Source organism: Lucilia cuprina, chromosome 4 (genome assembly GCF_022045245.1).
Source record: "Lucilia cuprina isolate Lc7/37 chromosome 4, ASM2204524v1, whole genome shotgun sequence".
In the NCBI taxonomy this organism is placed as follows: Eukaryota; Metazoa; Arthropoda; class Insecta; order Diptera; family Calliphoridae; genus Lucilia; species Lucilia cuprina.
The window spans coordinates 91,165,322-91,187,821 of NC_060952.1; the positions used below are offsets into that span (position 1 = coordinate 91,165,322).

Consider the following 22,500-nt stretch of genomic DNA (forward strand, 5'->3'; position numbering starts at 1 on the left):
TCTATAGTCTAGTCTATAGTCTAGTCTATAGTCTAGTCTATAGTCTAGTCTATAGTCTAGTCTATAGTCTAGTCTATAGTCTAGTTTATAGTCTAGTCTACAGTCTATAGCCTAGTCTAAAGTCTAGTCTATAGTCCAGTCTAAAGTCCAGTCTATAGTCTAGTCTAAAGTCTAGTCTATAGTCTAGTCTATAGTCTAATCTAAAGTCCAGTCTATAGTCTAGTCTATAGGCGAATATATGATCTAATATAGTCTATTCTATAATATAGTTTAGTCAATAGTCTAGGCTATAATCTAGTCTACAGTCTTGTCTTATTTATGGTCAAGTTTATGTTGTTGTTGTTGTAACAGCTCGACTGTGGCCGATAGTTCTTTCCTGGGGAAAAAACTTTCGGTTGATACAGCTGTCGCTGGGTTGACAATCTTTGGCCGAGTATGACTCGGGTCGTCCCGGAGCGAAGATCCAATTGTCGTGGGAACGACAAGTTTATAGTCTAGTGTCTTGTCTAGTCTAGTATATAGTCTAGTCTATAGTCTAGTCTCAAGTCTAGTCAATAGTCTAGTCTGTAGTCTATTCTATAATATAGTCTATTGTCTTGTCTATAGTCTGATCTATAGCCTATTCCATAGTGCAGTGAATAGTCTAGTTTATAGTCTGATCTATAGTCTAGTGTAAAGTCTACTCTATAGTCTAGTCCATAGTCTAATCTGTTGTCTACTGTATAGTCTAGTCCATAGTCTATTGTCTAGTGTATAGTCTACTCTATAGTCTTTTCTATAGTCTAGTCTACCATCTTGTTGATATTCTAGTCTAGTCCATAGTCTAATTTACAGTATAGTATATACTCTATTCTATGGTCTAGTCTATATTCTAGCCTATAGTCTAGTCTATCCTCCAGTCTTTTCAATAGTCTGGTCTAAGACTAGTCTAGAGTCAAGTCTATAGTCTAAACTATAGTCTTATATATAATCTAATCTATAGTCTAATATATGATCTAGTGTATAGTCTACATTATAGTCTAATCTATAGTATGGTTTATGGTCTAGTCTTGTCAATAGCCTAGTCTATAGTCTACTCTAAAGTCCACTCTATAGTTACGTCTATAGCCCACTTTACAGTCTTTTTTATAGTCTAGTCTACCATCTAGTCGATAGTCAAGTCTATAGTCTGGTCTGTAGCCTATTCTCTAGTATAGTCTATAATCTAGCCTATAGTCTACAGTCTAGTCAATAGTTTAGTCTATTCTATAGTATTGTCTACAGTCTAGTATATAATCTAGTTAATACTGTAGTTTGTAGTCTAGTCCATAGTCTGGTATATAGTCCAGCCTATAGTCATGTTTATCGTCTAGATTGTAGTCTGATATATTGTCTAGTTTCTATTATAGTCTAGTTTAGGGTCTAATTTATCGTCTAGTCAATATGCTTAGTCTGCAGTCTAGTCCATAGTTTAGTCTGTAGTCTGTTCAAAGTAGGCTACTTTGTAGTCTTGTTTATAGTCAGGTATATGGTCTAGTCTAGTTTATATGCTGGTCTATAGTCTAGTTTATGTATATATAGTCTAGTCTAGGTCTTTTCTTTTGTCTAAATAAATATTTAGTTAAGTCTGTGGTCTACATTCTACTCTATACAATGTTAAGGAATTGTTTTCTTTTCTTTTCCTTTCGTTTTGTTTTTAATACATATTTAATTTAAATACCATAAAATTTCCTCACATACTTTTGGGCTTTCATTAAATACTTATATCTAAAACACCCTGTCCTTTTAAACAGCTACCGGGTGTTTCAAATACCTTTTCAGGCCTAAAACTATGCTGTGCAAATTTTTTTAAGAAAATAAAAACACCTTGCTGTGTTTTCTAACATTCTGCGAGCCTGGTGTTAAGCGAAAGTTTTGTAGATTTGCTAGTTTTGGCAAATCAAAATTTGTTTTAACAGTAGGACGGCGGTTAACAGTGAAGTACTACTATGTTAAAATTAACATGTATGTAAAGTTTGAAAACAAAAGGAAATATTTAGAAATGCTAGATTTTCTTTATTTCTTAATGGATTTTAATCAATGTGAGAATTGTTAACTTGTTATTAAATAAAATATTTTATTAAATTAATATATAAACATTTGATTATGAAAATTTATACTTCCTTTGGTAGTTTTTGATTAAAACTTCTTTTAAAAATTTTGTATTTTGAGAAAATTTTATTTATATGGGTTTTCTTATACAATTTTTTTTGTTTCTTTTTATTTGTTTTATTAATTTCATTTATGCGTTTTTTAAACATTGTACATCAAACTAAGCTTTAGTTTTATACTTTTCTTGGGGGAGGGGGTTTCATTTATAATTTCATTTAAGCGGTACTAAGTATATATTTCTTTTTATTTTTTAAGATATTTTTATGACTTTTTAAATTTTTTACAATAAAAGTTTTAAATGCGTTAAATATTTTTTTTTGTATTTTCTTTTTTGATTTTTTTTTATACATACACATTATATTTTTTGTATTTATTTATAGTTTTGTTTTTTTATTATAAATGCAATTATCAAGTAATGAAAATGAAACTGTCAAGAAAACTGAAAAGAAATTTTAAAAAAATAAATGAAAAAATATCAAGAAATTAAGACATACAAACTATTTTTAATATTATTAGGAGAATCATAAATCATTAGTTATATTTAAGACTTTAGCTTCTGCGTCTTTAGATTTTAATTTTTAAGTAGAAAATTTTTCTAAATTTTAACTTTTCTTTAAAAAAGTTACTTTTGAGAGATCTACATTTAAATTTAAGTTGCAACAATGTAGCCTTTTTGAAATCTCATTTAAAATCAATGAAAAGTGAACAATATCTTAATGATTGCAGTTGCAACAGTTTTGCTGTTGTTAAAATTTCTTCCCTGTTGAAATAACATTGTTGTTGTAGCAGCAACACGCTTAAGTCGGTCTGAGTAGGTCGACAATTCTAGGTCGTTGAACTCCGAGTTGTTCTGGTGCGGATAACCGATTGTCGTGGGCACGAGTGAAATAATATTCGGTTGATACTCCAGTCCATTGTCTAGTCTATAGTCTTGTTTATAGTATAGTTTATAGTCTAGTCTATAACCTAGTCTATGGTATAGTCTATAGTCTAGTCTATAATCTAATCTATAGTCGAATCTATAGTACTATAGTCTAGTTCATTGTCTAGTCTAGTCGATAGTTTTGTCTATAGTTCAATCTATAGTCTAGACTATAGTATATTCTATAGTTTAATCTATGGTCTAGTCTATAGTCTAGTTTATAGTCTAGTATATAGTCTAGTCTATAGTCTAGTCTATAGTCTAGTCTATAGTCTAGTCTATAGTCTAGTCTATAGTCTAGTCTATAGTCTAGTCTATAGTCTAGTCTATAGTCTAGTCTATAGTCTAGTCTATGGTCTAGTGTATAGTCTAGTGTATAGTCTAGTGTATAGTCTAGTGTATAGTCTAGTGTATAGTCTAGTGTATAGTCTAGTCTATGGTCTAATCTATAGTCTTGTCTATAGTCTAGTCTATAGTCTAGTCTATAGTCTAGTCTATAGTCTAGTCTATAGTCTAGTCTATAGTCTAGTCTATAGTCTAGTCTATAGTCTAGTCTATAGTCTAGTCTATAGTCTAGTCTATTGTCTAGTCTATAGTCTAGTCTATAGACTAATCTATAGTATAGTCTATAGTCGAATCTAGTCTATAGTCTAGTCTATAGTCTAATCTATAGTATAGTCTATAGTCTAATCTATATTTTAGTCTAATCTATAGTATAGCCTATAGTTTAGTCTATAGTCTAATCTATATTTAAGTCTATAGTCTAGTATATAGTCTAGTCTATTTTCTAGTCTATAGTCTAGTGTATTTTCTAGTCTATTTTCTAGTCTATAGTCTAGTCTATAGTCTAGTCTATAGTCTAGTCTATAGTCTAGTCTATAGTCTAGTCTATAGTCTAGTCTATAGACTAGTCTATAGTCTAGTCTATAGTCTAGTCTATAGTCTAGTCTATAGTCTAGTCTATAGTCTAGTCTATAGTCTAGTCTATAGTCTAGTCTATAGTCTAGTCTATAGTCTAGTCTATAGTCTAGTCTATAGTCTAGTCTATAGTCTAGTCTATAGTCTAGTCAATAGTCTAGTCTATAGTCTAGTCTATAGTCTAATTTATATTGTAGTCTATGGTCTAGTCTATAGTCTAGTCTATAGTCTAATCTATAGTATAGTCTATAATCTAATCTATATTTTAGTCTAATCTATAGTATAGCCTATAGTTACGTCTATAGTCTAATCTATATTTTAGTCTATAGTCTAGTCTATAAATTCTTGATGTTGAAAGTCCTTTCCTATTAAAATAACATTGTTGCTGTAGCAGCGACACGTTTAAGGTTGGTGTTTGTAGGTCGACAATCCTAGGTCATTGAACTCCAAGACGTTCCATTGCAAAGAACCGACTGTCGTTGGAACGAGTTAAATAACATTCAGTTGATACAGCTCTTGCAGTGTTCACAATCTTTAGCCGATGGCGATGCACACCATTACATCGCTAAGATCCAGTTGTCTTCTAGAACAAATTGTGGACCACCTATCACCATAATTTTCTTTAAAAATAATTTTTTTTTTAATAAAATCAAAAGAAATTAAAATTTTATTTTAAAAACAAACCACAAAATTATTTATTTATGTTTTGTGTTTTTTGTTTATAGTTTTTCTTTAATGAAATTGTAAAACTTTTTACTTGGTTTTAACAAATGTTCTTAAAATAAAGATTTTTAAAAAAATTTGAGAAAAAAAATAATTAAGAAAAATGAAATAAAATTAAAAACAAAAAAAAAATAACTTAAAAAAACATTTATCAATATATAAAACAATAATAAATTCATAATAATGAAAAAATTAAAACAATTCAAAAGAAATAATTAATAGTTGAAGTCCCAAAGAGTGTTCCTATTGATTTATATAATAATTTTTATAACAGAATAAATTTTTTTTAATTCAAATTTTTTGTTTTTTTTTAACAAAAATTTTTTCACAATTCAATACTTTTTTTATAGTTAATTTTCTTTATACTTATAAATTAAATTTAAATTATATTTTTACTTAAACAAATTTTAAGACAATTTCTTATAAATAATAATAATTAATAATTATTAAGTTTATTTAAGTTTAATTATAATATTTTCTTTTTAATATAATTTAATTAATATAATAATATTGTGACAACACTAGTTTGAAGACTACGTTTTTTTTGTTTTGTTTTTCTTTTATGTTTTGATTACAAAGAACTTACAAAGTTGAAAAAAATGTTTTCCAAGAGGGAGTTGTTAAAACAAATGACTAGGGCTGATATTACAAACTGTATATGTATTAGAAATTAAGTGTATTTATCTGTTCAGTTACCAGAGAATGCTTGGATAGAATGTTAAGTGATCGAAAGTTGTATAGTTTTGTTTTGGCTCTATCTAGTTTTTATTATCGTATAAACTGTATGAATCACAATCTAGGCTCTGAGAAGCTTTACTTATATTCATTTTTAAAGGAACACTTCTCGTTAACTAATTTATTTAACACATAAACTCAAATTTTTTTTCCGAATCAGGAACATTAAATTGTGTTTGCATGTCCATATTTAAATGTCGTTTACATTATCCAAACTGACTAGACACTAAAGTAACCAATAGACAGGACCATAATAGACTACTCCAAAGCTTTGTATATCAACTTGTTAATAGACTAATGAGTAGACTAGTTAATAGACAAATCCAAAGACTATTCTTTGGACAAGTCCTAGTTTATATGTATATAAGTCAAAAGACTAATTCCATGAAGTCAATAGACTGCGAAACAGACTAGTCATTCTTGTAGCCAATATACAATAATAGAACATGCAATAGACTAGTTAATAGACAAGTCCATAGTAGGCAATTGACAAGTCTAAAGACTAATCAATAGATACGTAGACAAGTCCATATACTAGATAGTGGGCAATTTTATATACTAGTTAATGAACAAATTCATAGACTAGTCAGTTGACAAGGTAATAAACTAGTTCATATATTAGTTAAAAGACTGGATTAGTCATTAGACGAGATCATAGAATGTTTAATAAACTAATGGACAAGTCCAAAGACTACACACTCTAATCAATAGACTAGTTAATAGATTATTCAATAGACCAGTTAATGGAATAATCAATAGTCGATAGGCAAATCCAATAGACAAGTTTAAAGGCTATTTAATAGATAAGTAGACAAGTCCATAGTCAATGGACAAGTCAATAGATTAGTCAATGGACATGTCTATAGTGTAGCTCATGAAGTAGTCAGTGGATGTGTCTTTAGAAAAGTTCATGTACTAGTCAATGGACAAGTCCAATAGGCTATTCAATGGACAAGTCAATAGACAAGTCAATAGACTTGTCAATGGACAAGTCAATAGACTAGTCAATAGACTAGTCAATGGACAAGTCAATAGACTAGTCAATAGACTAGTCAATGGACAAGTCAATAGACTAGTCAATGGACAAGTCAATAGACTAGTCAATGGACATAGATTAGTCAATGGAAATGTCCATAGACTATTCAATGAACATGTCTATGTAGTTCATGTTCTAGTCAGTGGATATGTCCATAGACTAGTCAAATGACATGTCTTTAGAGTAATCCATAGACTAGTCAATGGACATGTTTATAGAGTAGTTCATGTACTAGTTAGTGGATATGTCCATAGACTAGTTAAATGACATGTCTTTAGAATAGTTTATGTATTAGTCAATAGACTATTCAATGGATATGTTCATAGACCAGTCACTGAACATGTTCATAGACCAGTCAATGGACATGTTCATAAACCAGTCAATGGACATGTTCATAGACCAGTCAATGGACATGTCTATAGAGCAGTTGATGGACTAGTCACTAGACAAGTTCATAGACTAGTCAATGGACATGTCTTTAGAGTAATTCATGGACTAGTAAATAGTTAAATTCATAGACTAGACAAGAGGCAAGTCCACAGATTCGTTAATAAACTAGTCAATAGACAAGTGCACAGATTAGTCAGTAGAGTTGTAAATAAACTAATCAATGGACTAGTTAATAGTTAAGTTCATAGTTAATGGACTAGTCCATTGACTAGTGAATCAATTAACAAAATAAAGTCCACGTAATAGTCAATATGAAGATAAATCTATAGACTAGTTTAAGTATAAGTAAAACGACTATTTCATTGACAAATCAATATACAAGTTCTTAGACTAGTTTATATATTAGTCAAAAGACAAGTCCATTGACTAGTCATTAGATAACTCCACATATTATTTAATATATTAGCTAAGAGTCTAGTTCTTGGACTAATCAATAGACCAGTCCATTGACTACAGCACTTTTACATTGAATTTGTTTTAGTTCTTTTTTTAACAATTTCTTCATGACTTAACCAATTCTTATAATAACAAAAATTCTATTTGTTCTTTCTTGCTCTAACTGCTCTCTCTTAGAAAACATTTTTTTACTTTCTTTCTAAAGTTCAAATTATGTTTCATTTAACTAACCATTTAATTGTTAATACATTAGTAATAAGTAATCATAATATAATTGTAATAATAATTATTATTATAAATAAGTTATAATATTAAGTTTATACTTGTAACTTATTAAGTTTAGCATTTTAACTAAAGTGTTAAATATACAATTTTCTTTTATTATAAGCTTTAGTTTAAGAAATTTTTTCGGTCATTTCATTATTTTATGGCAAAAATCGTTTTTAAAGAGTTTTTGTGCGATTTTTATTTTAGCTTTTTGCTTTTTTAATTTAAAATGTTGTGTTATTAGTCTTTTCAAAAAAGTACCTTATAAAGAGAAAAAAGTATTTTTTTTTTCTGAAAACACAAAAAGTTTGAAGCAAAATTATGTTTCTTTTTTTTAATTTTTTTGGTATAACATTTCTTTTATAACTTTAAGCTCTGCGGGGTTTTTATTTTCAACATTTATATTTGTAGATTTTCTTAAAATATTTTCTAGATTTCTTTAATGCCCTTCTTTTTCTTTGGCTAATAAAAGCTTCTTAGAAATTTGGTTATAAATCAAAACCGTTAGCTATTGCCAGCAGCAGCAGCTGCTGCTGCAGTAGTTTGAGCCATTTCCTTGGTAGCTTTAGCCTGTGTCTTTGTTTCGTTTGTCTCAGTTTCTAATTCCGTTTCGGTTTCGGTCAATGTCTGTTGTAGTACTGTACTGCTGGGTGTACTTAACGATTTTAAATAGTGTGTAGGTCTGAGGGATTTCAATTGTGTGGTGCCATTAAATTTAACATTTACCTCACCCACCATACTCAATGGATGCATGGCTGTGTTTGAGACTTCTTTTTTGTTTAATTCTGACTCAAAATCAGGTGAAAGTTTTATAGGTGATGCCGACATAATGGTGGGTGTGGTATTGAATGTTTGACGATTAGCTAAGGGTGACGTAAATACCGCTGGTGTATTTTTATAACCAATACGACTAAATAAACTACCCGAACTTAAGGAACTACTTTGACTACTATTACTGCTGGTACTGGGTGGTGACAAGGGGGTGCCTACACCACTGTCCACTTCCAAGGGACTCTTAATATTGGCCATAAAACGATCTACATGTTCGGGCAGCTTGAGCTCATTCAAACGTGTTTGCATGTCCTGCATATTAACACCCTTATCATCGTACAAACGATTGGGTCGCTGCTGTTGCTGTATGGTAACAGTCGTCTTTGGTTTAATTTGCCTTATAGGCGATGTCGAATCCTCTCCACTACTATTATTGGCCTCATGCTGGCGCTGATGTTGTCTCTGTTGTCTCAACTGTTCGTAGGTGTTTTCAAAAAAGGGTGTCTTCTTGATTTTTTGGGGCGAACCATGTTCTTCTTTTTCGTTCAGCTCTTCGAGGACTTTCAGTGGAAACCCCAAGTGACTATTAACCGATACTGATTTACCTATTTTACGTTCGGCAAATAATGGTTTACGCCGTTGCCTCTCCAAGTCGTCTAACTGTTGTAACACCCTGCGTATTTCTTGTGGTATTTCTAAATCGATATTACGTTCGGCCAGATGTGAGACATAACGTCCCAATGTTTGTATGGTTAATTCTAGAGATTGTACTTGACTTTGTAGATTGGTTATTTGAGATTGTTGCGAGGAGCGTGTCTTCTCCAATTGAGCGATAGATGATTGGGCGAACTGTGTAAGAATAAGTTAATATTAATGAAGAAAGTTTAAATAAACTTATATGGAAACAGCGTTATGAGCTTTATGTTCTGACTTTATTTATAGAAACTAGAACTACTATCTATCTATCTATCTATCTATCTATCTATCTATCTATCTATCTATCTATCTATCTATCTATCTATCTATCTATCTATCTATCTATCTATCTATCTATCTATCTATCTATCTATCTATCTATCTATCTATCTATCTATCTATCTATCTATCTATCTATCTATCTATCTATCTATCTATCTATCTATCTATCTATCTATCTATCTATCTATCTATCTATCTATCTATCTATCTATCTATCTATCTATCTATCTATCTATCTATCTATCAAACTATCATTCTTTCTTTCAACTTACTTGTAATTGCTGTTCCAAATGTGAATTTTTCGATTTCTCTTGATTTAATACTTCCAAATGATGTTTGGTGGTGGTGATTTCCTCTTGCAGAACATTATATTCCACATTGTATTCCATTAGTTGCTTATTAATCTCCAAATTAAAAACCTTAAAAAGCAAAAAAAAAAACAAAAATTTGTATTTAAATCATTTCCAATTTTCCTCATTTCTCAATCTACCATTTTCATAACCTTTTCCATGGTCTTGGCATCGATTTTGGGCACCACCGTTTTCAAATAATCCATAATTTCCTCGAAATTATCACGAGCCAGCAACTCTTCCTGATGAACAGTGAGCAGGGCAATGGCAAATTTGAAGATGACCTCCGAAGATTCCAAAAACATTAAATCAAAAACACGTGCCACAAAACCCAAGGGAAATTGAGAGCTAAAAACAGTTAAAATCCATGGAGCCGCATATAGAGTGGGTGAAACATCATTTTGATCTAGCCAAACATAAAGATCGGGTAAATGATCTTTAACCAAGCGAGACAATTGATATAATTGTAATTGAAACTTTTTCATGTCGGGCAAATATTTAGTGCGCATTTGACGATGAAACATGAGATGTTTAAGCAATTGGAAAGCATCAGCTTCTTCACACTTTGGGAAAGTAATATAATTTATAACATTTAAAAGATTATTTTAATCAAAACAAAACTTACATGTAACAGCAATATGCCACAGATAAAACCCAAACCCTGGCAATAACCCAATTCCGGATCGAGTATAGAGTAGGCTTTTAACAAATTAAACAATGACAATTGACCTAGGCCCAAAGGATCCTTGTAGAATTTATGATTTGGAAAGGTTCGTCCCAAATCTATAAAAATGGCATGTTGATGTTCGGTGAGATTTTTCAGGAGAATATGATAGGGTGTATTGAAATTGGGAAATTTATTGGTATCAACGGGAGCCGTATTCATGGAATGCTGTTCGGCTAAGAAAGTCCAGACATCACCACGTTTCGAACGTGGCACACCGGTTTTTATAGCCTGTGCTAAAACTTTGGGATCTTTCTTGTTGCCCAGTTTGTGCGAATCCTTTTCGATAAACATTTCCCAACGATCAATGAGTTGTTTGTCGCAGGGTACAATTTCTTCATAGTCCAATTTCATGCGTTTCAATTCGTTTTCATTTTGTCTAGCCTGTAGCATGGCATTTTCCGTTTCCATGCGATTGAGTAAAATCGTTTGACGTATGGCGGTCTTCCAGAGTTCACGCAGTTCCTCGCGTGAACGTTTACCACGTTTGGGTTCTATAGCGAATGGGGAAAAGAGTTATATAGGAAGGAGAAGTTTTTGGTTTTGTTTACTAAAAAAAAACTTACGAGTTATTCTCATGGGAGATAAGAATTCAGCTTGAGCATCCTGTTCCATGCCTTTGGAGGGAGTAACCACACTGTTAAGTATAGCCTGGCGCCAAGAACCCTGATGTGTCTCTGACTCCTTAGGACTGTTGCCCACCTTAATAAATCTAAAAAACCATAAAGGAAAATCATTTAGAATTCATTGCATAAAAGCCTTTTTTACTTACATATCCATCATGGGACTCTTTAATTGTTCAGCTGTGGGCTTACTAGGACTGGCATTGATGGAACCTATAGTATTGGATCTAGATCTAAAGGCTTCAGGTGGTGAATCTCCTTCATCTTTGCCCACCTCCAATTTAGGTTCTGCTGAACATTCCCTTATCTTATGCTCTCTTATGGTTAACGTACTGGCTCCTATATCATCCTTAGATGCTTTACGTTTTAGCAAATGATCAAATGAATTCGTTAGCGAACGTTTAGCCTTCATAAATATCGTACTGCCACCCAGATATTGATTCAAAAACTCCGATCTATTCTCGGCAGTATCGTGAACATGCCTCTGTTGTCTCGATTCACAATGTGCTCGCAAAAGCATCATTAAGAATTGATTTTGCTCCGCTAACGGAGCATTCATTTTCTCAGAACCATAAAATTTAGCCCATATAGTATCTTGTTCGTCATCGCTCAAGGTTTCTATACGTCTAAAGATCATATTCTGTGTTTTCTTCTCACTCAAACCCTCTACATCGGTACAGAGTTTGTGATACCACGACAAGGGACAATGATCACATGAGAAGACCTGTGCCGCCTCTTTACGCTTCTGTTCGGCACATGTTACGAAAGCCTGCGATATGGCTGCCACTATATCGTCGCATACATGATCCGACTGACACTTAAAGACATAACCGATATAACCATCATTATGGGCCTCACGACAGATAATGCCAAAATGATCGGCATTCTTTTGACCCTGAGCACAGCTGGCAACATCTTTGAAATCCTTATAGAGTAAAACCTGTTTACGATCAGGTGAGATCAAACGTAAATCAGAGCGTCCGACTAAAAAGACCATTGTACGATTCTGCTCTACATAGGGTGGTATGCAGCCATAGGAGGCAGAGCGATCACGTTGTTTGGGTAGACTAGAGTAAGATTAGATTATGATTAGAAATTTGAATTGTGGAAAGTGTTTCTTATTAAAATTTTTTTGTGAATATTCATATTTTCTTTAAAAACATTCAAAATATAACAAAATTATAAAAGTTGCTTTTGCAAGGTGTAAAACATGCTTGGAATCGGGGGTGTAAAGCAAGTTTTTGTTTTTGTCTTAAAGAAATTGTTATAAAAAATCTTTATTAAAAGTAAAAAATCATAATTTAAAGTAAAACATGTGATCTGGAGAGGAATAAAAACTGTCGAGAAGGATTCAATGTATAAAACGGCAGAGAGCTCATTTTTCACACACTTTGCCGATATCTGGTATAAATTAAGAAAATAATAAAAAAAATTTTAAAGAAAACTAAAAGAAGCCAAAATTTCAAAAGTGCTTTCAAAGACTACAAACTTAAGAGGGGGTTGTTCTTTTTAATGGAACCAAATTAAAAGACATTCCATTTACTGTTGTTTCTAGCAGAGGGATTACTACTTCTACTCACTTATCCAAACCGTTATTAACATTCAATTGCTGTTGTTGTTGTTGTTGCTGCTGTTGTTGATTATCTTGTTCTTGTTGTTGCTGATTTGGTACATGAATTTGAGAAGGTATTATTTGATTATCCTCCTCTTGACGGGGCGGTGTTGGATGTTTATTAATAATAATATTATTAGGTAAAATTTCAGATTCTTCTATCGTTTGTGAATCATTTGTAACCGATTGATCACTATTTAAGGGATTTAATATAAAGATAAAGAAGGAAGGAAATAAAGTTTAGCTTTTAGTAGCCATTTACAAAGATAATCTAGCAATTTGAAGTTATTTTCAACACCTCATTTTTTTCATCTTAAAGGAAAAGTTACAAGATTTTGGCACATGACTTTATATTTCCATCATTATAGAGCCTAAACACTACCTCTTTTCCCCATTCCAAATAATGAGAAAATATAGATACTTACTCTTTTTTCACATTTATCTCCAACTGACTAATGCCCCGCATTAATCTACCACCTAAGGGCAATGTATTCTCCTTATTATCCTCTATTGATTTTGTTTCCTCCTCATTGCTACTAGTACCCGCTGAGTTTTCCTCTTCTTTTATCTTTTCCTCAACTTTTAACTTTTCAACGAAAACATCATCGGACTCTTTTTGTGAATTTTCATTTTGTTCGACTTCTTCTTCATCGACTTCTTTGACTTCGTTATCTTTGAGTGCACATGTTTTCAAATCAATTGATCCTGTACCGATAAAGGCACCCTCACTATTTATAGACATTTTACGATTTGACGACATTTGCATGAGACGTTGACGTTGGGCATCGTATGCCTTAAATTTGGGCAAAGCATCATCGATGAAAGAGAATGGCACACGTTTGTGAGAGACGCGTATTTTACCCACATACATAACCTCAAAGAAGTGAGTGTGATTGGGAGAGATGTCGGCTAAGAGGGAGAGATTACTTTGAGCTGAGGTAGAAGTTGGAATGTTAACCTAGAAGGAAAAGAAAATTTAAGAAAAATTTATAATTTATAAAATCTGAAAAAAAAAACTTTTTTTATTTGAACAAACTTTCCATAGAAATAGTTTTCTTAATTTGAACAAAAATGTAAACAAAGTTTTAATAGTTTTAATTAATATTGAATTTGAACAAAGTTTTCTTTAAAAATTTGATGTGAAATGAAGTAATAGAAAAGAAGTTTTCGATTTGATTAATCTTTTAATTGAATAATGTTGTTGTTGTAACAGCTGAAACTATACAAAAGTAGTTTACGATTTGATTAATCTTTTAATTAAATACTGTTGTTGTTGTAACAGCTGAAACTATACAATAATGCAGTTGGGGTTTTACATCAATGTCCAGGCTTGAAAATTGGGTACTTTAACTAGATGCGTCCATAAATCCATTGGACGAAATTGGCATTTGAATAAGTGATGGGTGTCATAAGGATCCTGACCACATGCAGGACATTCGTTGGAGACGACACGGTCTATATGTGGCCAGTAGGCATTGGGCCAGTTGCTCCATACCGATTCTAGTTGTGCCAGTACTGCTCTTGTTTTCCTGGCCATTTTTTTTGGAAGAAAAGTAGTTTACGATTTGATTAATCTATTAATTGAATACTGTTGTTGTAACAGCTAAAACTATACAATAATCTAGGGCACTTTAACTGCATCAGTCCTAAATTCATTGGACGCATTGGGCATTTGAATATGTGGTGGGTGTCATAAGGATCCTGACCACATGAAGAACGGTCTAAACGTGACCAATAGGGATTAAGTCTGTTGCTCCATCCCGATCTTAGTTGTGCAAGAACTACTCTTGTTTTCCAGGGCAGTTTTTCTTGCAAGTCTGCTATAGGCAATATGCGATTTCCAAGTAAGACATTTATGCAGTATCCTGCATCCGCAGAATACATGGCGCCTTTATGAATGTCGTTCAAAGCTGCCGAAGACGGATCCAGTAGATCCCCCACTTATCTGCATAGGTTTTTCTCGTATATACGAAGATCCTTCCTGACATACCTTGCATTCAACTGTGTAATGTTAAAATTGGAATGACTCCTCCGATGGCAGGAGGAACTGTTTAGTCAACATGTAGTCCTTGACTGGAAGGACCTTCGTTTTCTCGTGCTGGTGATGTTCCGATGTATTATGTAGACAGCCCGTTAAAGTCCTTAAGATGGCATTGTGACAGCTTTAACAAACCTGCTGTCATGTTCTACGTACCGAGAATAAGCCGGCAAAGGGCTGTTAACCCCAGCAACAAAAACAATACAATTAAATACTTGTTCATATCAGTTTCTATTGTGAACAACATTTGTATTTAAAGCAAACAAAGTTTTAATAGAAAATTTATTCTTAATGTGAAAAAAATAATTGATTAATATTTTCATCAAATACTTGTTTATATTATTTCTTACTGTGAACAACATGTTCATCGAATATTTGTTTTTATTGCAAACAACATTTTCATAGAAAATTTGTTTTTCGTGTTAATAAAGTTTTCATAAAACATTAGTTTTCTTAAAGTTTACAATTTGATTAAAATTTTAATAGAAAATTTTGTTTACAATTTGATGAATTCTTACATTGAAAACTTACTAAACTTCTATTATAAACTTACCGTTCCTGCGGAATTACTGAGACCATGTGTATAGGATTTGGATGATTTCATCTTGGACGATGATACAATATTAGGACTAGCATCATGTTGAGCCTGACGTAAAGCTTCGCTAAGTTTAAGATTTGTGGCCGGCGTGGTATGAACACCGTTGCCAGACAAAGCCTTTTGCAAAGACATATCGGCACCAGTTGTACTATTTGCCACTAAAGTTTGTGGTATGCTGCCAACGGAACCGCCCAAAGTATGAGCAGGATCACGCATTTGATGCATTAATTCGGCCATCTATAAAAAAAAATAGGAGAAACAAGAGGAGAAAAAGAAAATTATTAAACAATTTATAAAAATAGTTAAAGAATAGAGTTTTTTTCTGAACAAAATTCTATATTAATATGTTAATTAAACAATTCGATGGTTTTAGTAAAAAAGCAACAACATAACACAATATTATATTTATTATTAATATGTCCTTAGAGATGTTACGAAATACAATTAATTTTAATTGTTATATGTATGACAGACTCCTACAACTGCCCTACCTTTCTACTTTTCATCCCCACTTTTAAGGGCAAATTAAGCGCAATCTGTATGAGTCTATGGAGTCTAGTATACATTTGTTTTAAATTCTTGTTGTTGCTGTTGAATTTTACAATTGACATCATTTCATGTTTGTACTGCTTGTACTCAACAACAGCAGTAAGTGGCAGCAACATTGTTGTTGTCTGGTTTTTAACGGTTTTTACAACATATAAATGTTGTTGAATAATTAATTTGTAAAATATTCATTTGCATTTCATTCGTTAAATACTCATGTACTCCTTGCATGTGTTTGTTGGAACGTTGTGATTTTAATGTTTCAATTTAATCGCCTGATGTTTTGTGGGTCTGGGTAGAAAAGGAACAACTATAGCGCAGCATCATTATCATTTATATTGTGATTATTTTAATTATTTACCTAGAGGTTAAAGTTCATATACATGTATGTACATAATTTTATACGTTTGAAATGCAATAAAAATGACAGCAACAAGTTTAAAAGGTTAAACCTCAACAATTAACCGTTGAAGGGGCTTATACATACATACATCCAAACATATATTTATATGTTTTGCGGATATGATATATACATATATATGTTTATTTTTGAACTGAAGTAAAGGAGGTAAACAACAAGCGTTGAGGTGGCAACGCGTTTTACGCTTTTCAAACTTTTGGCACCTTGTAAGACCTGGTTCACACTGGGAAACTCTTAATTTTGTGTGAGAGAGAGAGAGAGATGGTTAAGATGTCTTTCTCTTTCTCTCGCACTCAAAAATCAAAAGTTTCCCAGTATGAACTAGTTCTTTGTAGGGTTCTATAATTCGACTTTCGAATAATCGAACAATCGACTTTTTGTCGAAAAAAGTCGAAGTCGACTATTTTGTTCCAAAAAAGTCGATAACTCGACTATCGTCTGTGAAAAAGTCGAAAAGTCGACTTTGTTAATAAAAGTCGATAAGTCGTAAAAAGTCGAAAAAAGTCGAAAAAAATTGAAAAGTCGGAAAAAGTCGAAAACTCGAAAATTGTAAAAACAAGTCAAAAATAGTCGAAAATTGTAAAAAAGTGGGAAAAAGTCAAAAACTCTAAAATAGTCGGAAAAACTTGAAAAAAAAAATAGTCGGAAAAAAGTCGAAAATAGTCAAAAAGTCGAAAAAATCGGAAAAAGTCGAAAAGTCGACTATTTATAAAATAATCGAAAAAATATTAAAATAGTCGAAAAATCGAATTTTCATAAAATGCAAAAAGTCGAAATGTCGACTTTTAACTAAATGAAAAAAGTCGAAAAGTCGACTTTTGTTTCAACTATAGAACCCTAGTTCTTAGCTGCAAGTTACACACCACGCCTCATTTTGATCTTTCTTTTAGTGTTTTTTAATAGGGTTCTATAAATCGACTTTCGAATATTCGAACAACGACTATTTTGTTTCAAAAATGTCAATAACTCGACTATCGTCTATGAAAAAAAGTCCAAAAGTTGACTTTGTAAAGTCGAAAAAGACAAAAAAAGTAGGAAAGTTGGAAAAAGTCGGAAAATGTTGAAAAAAGTCGAAAACTCGAAAGTAGTCAAAAATATTGGAAAATTTTGAAAAAGTGAAAAAAAGTCAAAAACTTTAAAACAGTCGAAAAAACTCGAAAAAAGTAAAAAACATCGAAAGAATTTAAAAATAGTCAAAAAGTCGAAAAAAAATCGAAAAAAAGTCGAATAGTCGGAAAAAGTCGAAAAAAATTGAAATGTTGGAATAAGTCGCAAAAAGCCGAACCTTTATAAAATACTAAAAGTCGAAAAGTTTAATAGTCGACTTTTAACTAAATGGAAAAAGTCGAAAAGTCGAAAAATCGATTTTGCATAAAAAGTCGACTTTTCGTTTCAACTATATAGTTCTATTTTTAAGACTATTACTTTTTAAAAAACCAAAATACAACCCCGATCAGCTACCGACGCGTTAAAAGTTGAGTGTTGCTAAACTTTTTGCGGCAAACGCCTTACAAACTACAGTGTGAAACTTGTTAAATGAAAATGCAATATTGCAACTTTTATTTTGACATGACGCGTACAACGTCTTTTGTGTACTTCCACTTAAACGTTGATTGAGAACTCTGAATACTCTTTGTTTCTACTTCATGGTCCTTAGCAGACTACATTTAATTGTATCGATGTTTTATGTCAGCTGATACTATAAAAGTCATAACAATGCTGTCGGTATTTTCTATGTACCGATCTACACTAGGAAACGTTTTTTGAGAAACTTTTGATTTGAGTGAGAGAGAAAGAATTATTATTCATCTCTCTCGCGTTGTCACGTAGAAAATGTTTTTTGTACTTCCACCATAACGAGAATTAAGAAACTTTTGATTTTGCGTGAAAGAAAAAGAAATATCATTCATCTCTCTCATGGCACGGAGTTTCTCGTATTCGAAAGATAAAAGCGTTGTATGTCAACTGTTGCTACAATAGTCAAAACAATGCTGTTAGTATTTTCTATTTAAAAGCTCTATACAACTTTTACGACAATTTTTCATTTTTTGTAAACTTTGAACAGCTGCTTCATACAAAATCAACTATTGTGAATGAATTGTTCACAACAAGTTCACGATAGTTCCCTTCGAGGGAAATTAAAAGTTCAAATTTTGTTCAAAGTTGAACAAAATTTTCACTTCTATTGGCGATAGGATTGTTTGCTTTTTTCTTTATTTGACATTGTTAAGAATGTTTATTGTGATTTTTTCCATTGCGAACATAAACTTATAATTTGCTGCAAAGATCTATTTACAATAACTGTTATTACAATGTACAACTTGATTGTGAATACAATAAATGTTTTTTCTCCAAAACCTTTAACCTCAAACAAATATTTTTCAAACCATTCCAGATAAATTTAAAATAAATGCATAATTTATGGTAAATAAAATATTTCACTTTAATTTTATGTGGTTATAATATTTAACAGCGGAATTTTAAGAGCATAACTCAATTATATTTCAATATAAATTACAAAAATGAAAAAAAAAAAAAACAACAGCAAATATTTGCATAATAAATAATTAAAAAGTGAAATTATTAAAAAAAAACAATTAAATAAATGTAAATTTTAAAGAACATTTTTTCATAATAAAAACACAATTTCCGTAGAAAAATTTGTTCGCAATTTGAGCAAAAATTTCAAAGAAAAAATTGATCACAATGTGAAGACAGTTCTCATAGAAAAGTTTGATCCCGAACAAAGTTTTTATAGAAAAGTTATATCACAATGTGAACAAAGTTTTCATAGAAAAGTTTGATCATAATGTGAATAAAGTTTTCATAAAAAAGTTTGATCCCGATGTGAACAAAGTTTTCATAAAAAAGTTTGATCAAAATATGAACAAAGTTTTCATAGAAAAGTTTGTTTACAATATAAACAAAGTTTTCATAGAAGAGTTTGATCACAATGTGAATAAAGTTTTCATAGAAAAGTTTGATCACAATGTGAAAAGTTTGATCAAAATGTGATTAAAGTTTTCAATGTGAACAAAGTTTTTATAGAAGAGTTTAAGCACAATGTGAATAAAGTTTTCATAAAAAAGTTTGATCCCGATGTGAACAAAGTTTTCATAGAAAAGTTTAAGCACAATGTGAATAAAGTTTTCATAGGATGTGAATAAAATTTTCATAGTAAAGTTTGATCACAATTTGAATAAAGCTTTCATAGAAAAGTTTGAACACAATGTGATTAAAGTTTTCATAGAAAAGTTTGAAAACAATGTGACTAAAGTCTTCAATGTGAACAATGTTTTCATAGAAAAGTTTAAGCACAATGTGAATAAAGTTTTCATAGGATGTGAATAAAATTTTCATAGTAAAGTTTGATCACAATTTGAATAAAGCTTTCATAGAAAAGTTTGAACACAATGTGATTAAAGTTTTCATAGAAAAGTTTGAAAACAATGTGATTAAAGTCTTCAATGTGAACAATGTTTTCATAGAAAAGTTTGATCACAATGTGAATAGAGTATCATAGAAAAGTTTGATCACAAAATGAACAAAGTTTTCATAGAAAAGTTTGATCCCGATGTGAACAAAGTTTTCATAGAAAAGTTTGATCCTGATTTGAACAAAGTTTTCATAGAAAAGTTTGATCCTGATTTGAACAAAGTTTTCATAGAAAAGTTTGATCCCGATGTTAACAAAGTTTTCATAGAAAAGTTTGATCATAATGTGATTAAAGTTTTCAATGTGAAGAAAGTTTTCATAGAAAAGTTTAATCGCAATATGGACAAAGTTTGATCACAATGCAAACAAAAAAGTTTGATCAAAATGTGAATATAACTTTTATAGAAAACTTTGATCACAATGTGAAAAAAGTTTACATAGAAAAGTTTAATCATAGATCTACTTAACTTAATAGCAAAAAACAATCCACAGTACTGTTAGCACTACCTTTTATTTAAAATACCTTGCTACTAAATACTATTTTATTGAATTCGCCGTTTTTTTCTGACAAATTGTGTTCTCTATTTATTCTTAGAAAGATTTGAGTAATTTACTGTAAGAGATTTTTGACATAAATGTGTCAAATTTATATTTAGCAAAATCAAAAGTAACACATTAAAATATAATTTATAAAAAGAATTTGTAGAAATAGTTTTTTTTATAATTTCATGCAAAAAATTGTTGTTAAAAGTATTCTTAAAGAAATTTATTATTAATAAATTATAAAGAAAACAAATATCTAAATAACTAAAATATAAAAATAAAACATGAAAAAAAAGTAAACAAATATGTTTGTTCAATTCACAATAGGTGTTGTTTTATAATGACGAATCCATTGTGAATTGGACAGTTGGGTGGGAAAAGTAAACAACATGTTTTGCATATGACAGAAAATTTGAAACTTCTAAAAACTTTGTAAAAACTTATAAATTTTTCAGTTCGTCTTAGGTCTTTAGAAAATTTTAAATTCCATAAAAAATACAGTTTAAATTTCCAAATAAATTTCCATAATATAGTGTTCAGTAATATAGTAGTATGTAATACTTTGTAAACAATGTACATGAATACATACTTTTAAGTAACAGTATTATTCGAAACAAAAAAGATGTTTTGCAATTTTTTTCTAAAAATGTAAACAAACTCCTAAACTTATTTAGTAAACATTATTAAAAAAATTTTAATATAAATATATAAAACACAAAACTTCTATTGTACTGTCAGTGATAGTTGCTTAATTTTTAAACAATACTGTAAGTTTGCATAGAGATAGAATAATGTTTTTATGCATAAAAGTAATGTAAACTATTGACAGTTGCATATAATTTTATGTTTATTTAAAACAACTATGTTTGTTTGTATGTAAGTTTTTTTTTATTCTGCCTCAAAATTTTTATAGTTGAGTAAATGTCAATATAAAATATGAATTTTTTAAACATTTTTGCTAAATTGTTTTTACTAACGCCTTAGTTAATTTATGCAAAAAAAAAAAAATAATAAAATAAAACAAATGTCAAGTAAATATATAAATGTTGATTTCATTCATTGTATCATATTATGTTTAAAAAGTATTTTCTTTTTAAATTAATAATATTAAGTAGATTATTTAAATATGTAAAGCTAAAGATATTTCAAAATTGTGCAAAAAAATTATAAAATTCAGCATGGTCCAGAATCCAATGGTGGTTATGTGTCGTAGACTATATCTATTAGAATATCTAATGTAAGCAATGGACAGAACTATAGACTAGATTATAACTTAGACTATAGGAGAAACTTTAGATTGAACTATCGAACTAGATTAGACTAGAGACTAGGCTATAGACTAGACTTTAAACTAGACTTTACACTACACTTTAGACTACTCTTTAGACTAGACTAGACTTTACACTAAACCATAGACTGGACTATAGACTAGACTATGGATTAGACAATAGACTAGAATATAGACTAGACTATAGACTAGACTATAGACTAGAATATAGACTAGACTATAGACTAGACTATAGACTAGACTATAGACTAGACTATAGACTAGACTATAGACTAGACTATAGACTAGACTATAGACTAGACTATAGACTAGACTATAGACTAGACTATAGACTACACTATAGACTAAACTATAGACTAAACTATAGACTAGACTATAGACTAGACTATAGACTATACAATAGAATAAAATATTAAATAGACTATTAACGTTTAAATAGTTAAGAATATTATTCATCTTTTTTAAATTGTTTACAATTACTAAATATTTATTTATTTTTAAATAGATAAATTAAATTTTGTTCTTTAATTTATAATTATTTCCTCGTGTTTTATAAATAAACAATTATCTATTTCCCTATTTGCGAGAAAAAAAAATAAACAAAAAAACTGTCAAAAATTTATGTTTTTAAAATGATCATGTAAAGAAAGAACAATACAAAGAATACAAATTTGGCGCAATTAAGAAAATTTAAATAGCAACTTTTAAATATGTCATTTAAATGAAATTCAACATTTGAAACTATTTGTGGTAAATGTTTAGTTTATTCACTTTTTTTGACAGAAAGTATTTAAGAGAGGAAATCATTCTGTAATCATTAGGCAACGTCATGATCAGGTTAACATTTATTCAGTTGATATAATTATTTGATTATTTCTAATGATATACATATGAATGTTGATTTTGTATAAGTGTTTGTAATATTTTAAAATATACGTCATAGATGCAGAAAATTAGGTATATTCCGGATTTTTTTGGAGTCGAAAAACGAAGGGT

General features: G+C 30.5%; 1 protein-coding gene across 3 annotated transcripts in view; it reads right to left on the bottom strand.

The window, feature by feature from the left end:
• Positions 1-7,803: 7,803 nt before the first annotated feature.
• LOC111683576 (TBC1 domain family member 4) overlaps positions 7,804-22,500 on the bottom strand; it is a 25,720-nt gene continuing 11,023 nt past the window's right edge. For 2 of the 3 annotated variants that reach the window (XM_046950377.1, XM_023445661.2), the window contains exons 2-10: positions 15,227-15,508; positions 13,061-13,593; positions 12,604-12,828; positions 11,173-12,090; positions 10,967-11,112; positions 10,302-10,894; positions 9,817-10,239; positions 9,599-9,745; positions 7,804-9,197 (exon numbers count right to left, since the gene is read on the bottom strand). In XM_046950377.1, the coding sequence (XP_046806333.1) occupies positions 8,082-9,197; positions 9,599-9,745; positions 9,817-10,239; positions 10,302-10,894; positions 10,967-11,112; positions 11,173-12,090; positions 12,604-12,828; positions 13,061-13,593; positions 15,227-15,508 (4,383 nt within the window). In that variant the 3' untranslated portion in view covers positions 7,804-8,081. The remainder of the gene's footprint in view (positions 9,198-9,598; positions 9,746-9,816; positions 10,240-10,301; positions 10,895-10,966; positions 11,113-11,172; positions 12,091-12,603; positions 12,829-13,060; positions 13,594-15,226; positions 15,509-22,500) is intronic. The other variant, XM_023445662.2, reaches the window with a different exon arrangement.